Source organism: Saimiri boliviensis, chromosome 12 (genome assembly GCF_048565385.1).
Source record: "Saimiri boliviensis isolate mSaiBol1 chromosome 12, mSaiBol1.pri, whole genome shotgun sequence".
NCBI lineage: Eukaryota > Metazoa > Chordata > Mammalia > Primates > Cebidae > Saimiri > Saimiri boliviensis.
The window spans coordinates 9,088,569-9,096,616 of record NC_133460.1 but is presented as its reverse complement, the minus strand read 5'-3'; the positions used below and the strand labels follow the sequence as shown (position 1 = coordinate 9,096,616).

General features: G+C 53.1%; 1 protein-coding gene across 2 annotated transcripts; it reads left to right on the top strand.

Annotated features, from left to right (window-relative positions):
- Window positions 1-4,140: 4,140 nt before the first annotated feature.
- On the top strand, window positions 4,141-7,267 carry LOC101035683 (serine protease 30-like). 2 transcript variants are annotated; one of them, XM_074381731.1, is made up of 6 exons: window positions 4,141-4,291; window positions 5,114-5,205; window positions 5,283-5,309; window positions 5,541-5,706; window positions 5,797-6,065; window positions 6,536-7,267. In XM_074381731.1, exons 2-6 carry the CDS (start codon window positions 5,154-5,156, stop codon window positions 7,183-7,185), a joined length of 1,164 nt encoding a protein of 387 aa, XP_074237832.1. In that variant the 5' UTR covers window positions 4,141-4,291; window positions 5,114-5,153; the 3' UTR covers window positions 7,186-7,267. The 2 variants fall into 2 exon arrangements, with proteins under 2 accessions (XP_074237832.1, XP_010337384.1); XM_010339082.3 differs by having other exon boundaries at window positions 4,141-5,205; window positions 6,536-6,696; window positions 6,913-7,267.
- Window positions 7,268-8,048: the final 781 nt, after the last annotated feature.

Genomic DNA, 8,048 nt, shown 5'->3' with positions numbered 1-8,048 from the left:
CTGTAGCTCATTCAGCTATTTAATGTTTTATTTACTATTTGGTTTTTACTCCCATTTCCTGTTTTTCTCCTGTTGGTGAATTTTGCATTCAATCCTTTCAGTTGCTTTAAATTTCCCACATATGAGTTACATCCTTCAAATTCCTGTTCCGCAATGACATGGGCTATAGGAAATGCTGCAGAGATGTATCTGTGTTGGTATTGCTTGTTGCCTAGCTTGTGTATCATAGCATGTGGCCAAAAGATACGTGGTTTAATCTGTGTACCAGGAAGTTGTGGCTATTTCACTGAGGACCCCATAAAGGCTTCATGACAGTTCCTTCTAGACATGCTCCTTAGCCCTATGCAAACTTACTCATGCCATTTCTCAGATTTGCATATCAAGTGGTCTTGAGAAGGTCATCTCAGGCTTAAACCGTCTACCAACAAAAGATTCCATCACATCTCCCCACAACAATGGTGCTCACTAGCCTAATGTTAGCAGAAGTAAAGAGACTGCTCACAAGATTCCAATTAATCAACATTGCTGTCCAGTGACACACACTCCTGCCTGCAAACCTAGAGGAAGCTGGCATTATCATGAAGTCGACCTTACCTCACTTCCAGTACAGAATGAACACTTGCCAGTTCCATGTGCATTAATTTACATTTCACCAGAACTGGGTGACACAGAGACTGGCTATTTTCACCCTGGATTTTTGAGACCAATTAAATTTTTTTTTCTGTATATCTCTAAAAGACAGGGGCATGAAAAAGACCTATAATATCATTATCACACTAAACAAAAGTAACAATTCATTGACAACAACAAATATAATTGATGTTCATATTTCCTGTTCTTAGGTCATTTTATGTTTCCAATGTGCATGTTTGAATCAGAATATTAAAGTGCTAAAGGATGATGTGCTAAACAGTTAAAATCAAGACTCATACAAATCTAAAATTAATACATGCCAATGTTTCACTTTTAGAGAGACAGGGTCTGCTATGTTGACCAGGGTGGCCTTGAACTCATGGCCTCAGGCTATCCTCCCACCTCCTCAGCCTCCCAAAGTGCTGGGATTACAGACATAAGCTATGGTACCCAGCCTTGCGCTTTTTTTTTTTTTTTTGAGATGGAGTTTCGCTCTTGTTAACCAGGCTGGAGTGCAATGGCGTGATCTCGGCTCACCGCGACCTCCACCTCCTGGGTTCAAGCAATTCTCCTGCCTCAGCCTCCTGAGTAGCTGGGATTACAGGCACGCACCACCACGGCCAGCTAATTTTTTATATTTTTAGTAGAGACGGGGTTTCACCATGTTGACCAAGGTGGTCTCAATCTCTTGACCTCGTGATCCACCCACCTCGGCCTCCCAAAGTGCTGGGATTACAGGCGTAAGCAACCGTGCCCGGCCCCCAGCCTTGTGCTTTTATTTAACTCAATTAATGACAAAACCAGTGAAATGTTACGATTGGCTCAAAGGAGAATTCAGAGTAGAAACACATTTCACACACCAGGAATACTTAAGAAAATTAATTTCAACCAGGAATGTTGAAATTAATTTGCCTAAATAGATGTAAAACCAGCTTCTTCCACTACAGGGGAGGGAAATCCATACAGGCAAAAATCATCTGCACTTCTCTAGACAATAACAATTTGCATTCCTATCAGTTATCTACAATTTACAGAGTCTTAAACAGCTCAAAGGGAGGGATCCCCATAGAATCAGAAAACCTGGAATAGTATGAGAGATAACCCATTGAATTTACCCAGTAATTTTTGTGGGTCCACTTGAAAGTCTTTCACAATTTTCCCTTACAAAATAAAGCTTATTCATTGCAGTTGACTGCTATATGTCTTAAATTTAATTTACTCAAGATGTTTCCCCTCCATCTCTTTTTTTCTTTTTCTTTCTTTCTTTTTTTTTTTTTGAGATGGAGTCTCGCTCTGTGACCCAGGCTGGAGTGCAATGGCACGGCCTCAGCTCACTACAACCTCCACCTCCCAGGTTCAAGCGATTCTCCGGCCTCAGCCTTCTGAGTAGCTGGGATTACAGGTGCCCACCACCACGCCCAGCTAAAATTTTTGTATTTTTAGTAGAGACGGGGTTTCACCATGTCGGCCAGGCTGGTCTCGAACTCCTGACCTCGTGATCTGCCTGCCTCAGCCTCCCAAAGTGCTGGAATTACAGGCGTGAGCCACCATGCCCGGCTCTCTTTTTTTCTTTATCATTTTTTTGTCGAATACCTGGTCATCTGTCCTTTAATCTCACCATCTGGATTTGCTGGTTGTGCCCCCCCATGATGTCTCTAATATAGTCCTCTGTTTCTGTGTTTCCTTCTGGACACCGAGTCCAGATTTGTGGACTCTTCAGGCTCACCTGTCCTGGACTCTGTTCCTATGTCCCACACCCCATATCTGGGGTCTTGGGCAAATTCAGGCACTCCTTGCCTGTCCCCTGGGTGGCTGACTGCAGAAAGACTGCAGATGGCCGGGCGCGGTGGCTCAAGCCTGTAATCCCAGCACTTTGGGAGGCCGAGGCGGGTGGATCACGAGGTCAAGAGATCGAGACCATCCCGGTCAACAAGGTGAAACCCCGTCTCTACTAAAAATACAAAAAAATTAGCTGGGCATGGTGGCGCGTGCCTGTAATCCCAGCTACTCAGGAGGCTGAGGCAGGAGAATTGCCTGAACCCAGGAGGCGGAGGTTGCGGTGAGCCGAGATCGCGCCATTGCACTCCAGCCTGGGGAACAAGAGCAAAACTCCGTCTCAAAAAAAAAAAAAAAAAAAAAAAAAAAAAAGACTGCAGATGTAGCAGTCTCTGTCCCCCTCCCAAGTCTGTAAATTCCAGGCTCTACTGCATTGAAGTAGGAGGGCTGACACGCCTGCCTTGGTGGTTGTGAGGAAGCTCCCGGCCCACCCCTCATACCATGGGACCACTACCGGCAGGGACGTTGCCCTGACGCAGCTGAACTCCCCCTTGCAGGCCTCTAATTTTTCCAGGAAATTCTATCTGGAAAACTAGAATACACACCGGTTGACTGTCTCCTGGCGATGGAAGCAGCTGTTGAGGATTATTGCCTAGATCAATTAGTCCATTAGATTGCAACATGGTGATATTCCTGTTCAATTTGTTAGCAGAAATTCCTCCAAAAAAAGAAACTTTTCATCAAGTATTTATCTTTGTTGCCCCTTTGATCCTATTTTTATGTTTTTGGCATCTATTTAATTATCCTCAAAATAATGAACTATTTCCTCAGCATACTCCAAAAATGATAAAAGAGGTATTTTTTGTAATATTACGAACTCATGAATTTTTTTTTTTTTTTTTTTTGAGACGGAGTTTCGCTCTTGTTACCCAGACTGGAGTGCAATGGCGCGATCTCGGCTCACCGCAACCTCTGCCTCCTGGGTTCAGGCAATTCTCCAGCCTCAGCCTCCTGAGTAGCTCGAATTACAGGCACGTGCCACCATGCCCAGCTACTTTTTTGTATTTTTAGTAGAGATGGGGTTTCACCATATTGACCAGGATGGTCTCGATCTCTCGACCTCGTGATCCACCCGCCTCGGCCTCCCAAAGTGCTGGGATTACAGGCTTGAGCCACCGCGCCCGGCCATGAATTTTTATTTATCTTATTTTATTTTGAGACGGAGTCTCCTTCTATTGCTCAGGCTGGAGTGAAGTGCCTCGATCTTGGCTCACTGCAGCCTCTGCCTCTGGGTTCAAGAGATTCTCCTGCCTCAGCCTCCCGAGTAGCTGGGATCACAGGCGCCACCACCAGGCCCGGCTAATTTTTGTGTTTTTAGTAGAGACTGGGTTTTGCCACGTTGGCGAGGCTGGTCTCCTACTCTTGACCTCAGGTGATTCACCCGCCTCGGCCTCCGAGAGCGCTGGGGTCACAGGCATGAGTCACCGCACCTGGTCTTATTTCATGTATTTAAATCACTCCAAGTTATTGCCCATACTGATGCTCCAACTGCCCCATCTTGGGCCAGTGGGAGTGTCTTCTAGTTGGTTCCTGAGAGGGAACCTTCCATCATACCTTCCAGAGCCTGAGGCCAGGCTGGGATAATGCTCCAGGACGCGCACACTGGAACCCAGCCGGACGGCACGGGAAGTCCGTCGGAAACCCTCTTGGAGTCCACCGGAAGTTCCGCGAACCACCCTCAACTTCCGGAAGAGCGCAGGAAGTTTGCTGGAAAACCGCCGGAAACGGACAGGAAGGAGTCCCTGCGACCGCGAAGCCTCCTGCAGCGCCCCCTGTTGGCAGAGGCTCGGCTAGGCCGAGATGAGGTTCACGACGTGGCCGCGTGAGCATCCCGGCTGCCTGTGGATGGTTGGGCGTGGAGCTGATAGGAGACGACAGTGGGGAGCTTCCCCAGCGATCGTGGGCTTCTCGGGTCAGGCTGACTTCAGGCCGGACTGGAGGCCCTGCACAACACCAAGCGCGTGGCGGGGTCCTCAGCTGCCTCGGGGACCGGTTCCACCTCTGCTTCTGGCCCTGGGATGGGGGCCAAAGGTTTTGGGCAGAGGCAGCAGCAGGAGGCAGTAGCACCTGGAAAACACTGTGTCTCCTGAGTTGACCCTTTCTGTCTGGGGGCTGTGCCCTGGATGTGTTTGTTTCCATAGCAACGAAGAGGGCTCCCCTGGGCTCCAGTCCCTTAGATAGGGTGTGCCCCGGGAGGGCGCTACAGGAGCTGCAGGTCCCTCTGGTGGGAAGGGAGCCTCGGGCAGCTCACCCCCGGCTGGCCTGTGTGGAGACATCACATTTCCTGGTGGGGGATGGGGGTGAAGAGGGTTGGTCCCCCCTGTGCCTTGAGCAGAGCCTACAGTGGGTGAAACAGTGGGGGTCTCCTGCCTGCCTGCAGGATGGGTGGGGCTTCCACATCGCAGCCCAGCAGGGTGGACTGACCAGTCCACTGACCTCTGGCTCCTTGGTGGGACTGGCCTGAGGTGGATGCCGGCATTCTGGCCTCCTCTAAACCACCTCCCTGGAACATGTGGGACAGGAGCCCAAGAGGCATCTGAGGAGGGTGGGTTCTGCCAGGCACAGAGGGCTCGCTCCAGTGTGATTGTCACTGGTTAATGACCCGCCATCCCCACCCCCCTTTGCCCCTCTGGTGCTATCCAAGGACTCTGACCCCATTGCAGTGTCTGTAGGGAAGAGGAGCCATGGGGCTTTGGGCAGGCCCCATCCTGCTTCTGCTGCTGTGCCTGCTGCCAGGTGAGGGGTGCGCCTCTGTCTTCTTCCTCCCAACCCCTGCCAGCCTGTGTGCTCCCCTTTGCTCTCTTGCTTTCCAGGGGCCCATGGGGATGTGCTGCCTTCGGGTAAGGACCAGCTGTGAACATCCCATCCCTGCACTCACCCAGCCCCTACTCCTGGCCAGGGAGGACTGGCCCCAGGGGACGTGCAGAGGCCCTTGGCCCTGGGAGCCTCATCCCTGGACATCAAGGGCAGAGGGATGTCAGGAAGTGTTAGGGTGAAGAGTGAGGCCGGGAGTGAGATGCTTTCTGAGAGGAAAGAAAGCTGATGTCCCCCAGCTGCCCATCCCTCTGCAGAATGCGGCCACCCCAAGGAGGCCGGGAGGATTGTGGGAGGCCAAGACGCCAAGGAAGGACGCTGGCCATGGCAGGTTGGCCTGTGGTTGACCTCAGTGGGGCACATATGTGGGGGCTCCGTCATCCATCCACGCTGGGTGCTCACAGCTGCCCACTGCTTCCTGAGGTGAGTGGGGCTGGGTAGGGGCAGCCGGGCGCTCATCACACCTCCCCTTGGTGGCTGCCTGCAGTGGGCTGTGTCTCCGTTCCCTCCCAGGTCTGATGATCCCAAGCTCTACCGTGTTAAAGTCGGAGGGCTGTCACTCTCCCTTTCGGAGCCCCACTCCACCTTGGTGGCTGTGAAGAGGCTCCTGATCCACCCTGCGTACCATGGGACCGCCACCAGTGGGGACATTGCCCTGATGGAGCTGGACTCCCCCGTGCAGGCCTCCCTGTTCAGTCCCATCTGCCTCCCAGAACCCCAGAACCCCCTCGCCTTTGGGACCCTGTGCTGGGTAACGGGCTGGGGGTCCAACCTGGAGAAAGGTAAGGGGGAGATGCACTCACCAGCCCCCACTCCTGGCCTGGGAGGACCAGCCCAGGGACCACGTGGAGCCAGCCTGAGCATGGTCTCCATAGCCTTTGGTCCCGTGTTTGTCTTCTCCCCCCTCCCACCCCACCCTGAAGCTGGGAGCACTGGGAGAACACTGGGAGACTGTGGGACTCCCCTTGGCTAAGGTGACCACCATATTGGATTTTGGGGATCTTGAGCCAGTGTCGAGGATTGTCCCTGTGCAGGGATGAATAAGCTGAGGCTAAGAGGTCATGAGATTAGCCAGGGTCATGGGAGAGGATCTGGGCTTGAGCCCCACTTCCTGACCCCACTGCCTCCTGGTTTGGGAGTTGGGAAGGGTAGGGTGGGTGGGCCGAGAAGAGGTGGGAGGTGAGAGGGAGGAGGCTCACCTGATGGGGACGAGTCTCGAGGTGGGCTCAGGCTGCCCCCCCATCATGTCTAGCCGTGTCGAGTGTCCTTCAGGAGGTGGCTGTGCCCCTCCTGGACACGAACATGTGCGAGCTGTTGTACCACCTAGGAGAGCCCAACCTGGCTGGCCAGCGCCTCATTCAGGACGACATGCTCTGTGCTGGCTCTGTCCAGGGCAAGAAAGACTCCTGCCAGGTGACAGCAGCTCCTGGCCACCCCATCCAGATGTGTGGGCTCTTTAGGCTCACCCTGTCCTGGACTCTGTCCCCATGTCCCACACCCCAGGGTCTCCAGAGGGACCGGAGTCGTTGCCTAGCCCCTTGGCCTCAGCAGCAGATTCTTGATGGCACTTGGGGCCCAGGTGTCTCCCTCAATGTGAACTTCATGGGGCCCTTCCTCTCTCTCCTCCAGGGTGATTCTGGGGGGCCGCTGGTCTGTGCCGTCAATGATACGTGGATCCAGGTCGGCATTGTGAGCTGGGGATTCGGCTGTGCCCGGCCGTTTCGGCCTGGGGTCTACACCCAGGTGCTAAGCTATACAAGCTGGATTCAGAGAACCCTGGCTGAATCTCACTCAGGCATGTCTGGGGCCCAGCCAGCCTCCGGCTCCCCCATAGGTGCCTCTGGGTCCAACCCAATGCTACTGCTGGAGCTGTTCAGCATACACTTGCTTGGGGCCCTGTGAACCAGGAGCCATGGATTCTGGGATTCCCCCTTCTGGTAGGATTGATGAAATCAAATAATAAAAACTGTAGGTGTGTATTTTATGTTTTTGCTTTTCTAGTAATTCATTTGTGTCGTTCTTTACAAAAGCATCTGGCTGTGGTAGATTGGGAGAGCGTGGTCCCTGCCCCAGACAGTGTCTGCGGGCTGTCTGCATCGTTAGGTTCACGGTGTCCAGGCTTGCTCAGGACGGTCTTGGACGATGTCTGAACTGTGTAGTTAAATAGGATCCCCGTCCCTCTCAAAAGTGTCCCAAAAGTGGGAGGAAAAGTTATATAGTCACCGTGACTCAGCCAGTGCAAGAGCCCGAGTTCCTTGAAGCCCACGGGATTTTCGGTCTCAGGCACCCTTGTGGTTGCCATGGCCACCAACTGGCTAATAATAGACCTTGTTCTCCCAGCTCCGCCCATGGAGCGTCCACACCCCTGCCCCCCACCGTGCCCGCTGCTGACTGCAGCCAGTGGGGGCCCTGGGGGCTGTCCCGGGCATGAACAGGGACTTTGAGGACATCGCCAATGTGGTGGACAGTGCCCTCTGCCTATGTCTGAGAAGCATAGGCAAAGCAGTGCCTGGCAGAGCCAGTTCCACGCTTGCAGGGAGGGATCCACTTGGACATTCGCATCCTGTGTCAGTTTAAGAAACTCACCGCCTCCATGAGACAAGGTGGCTGGGCTTTCGCTCCAGTTTGGCACCACCATGTCTGGGAGGAGGACCTCTGCTTGGGTGGGGCACAGTCGGGTGAACCTTTGTCCCGGCGCCACTCCCCTGCCCTGGAGGTGGCTGTCAGAAGCACCCCAGGGAGGAGAGGGGCTTCGAGGTCGCAGG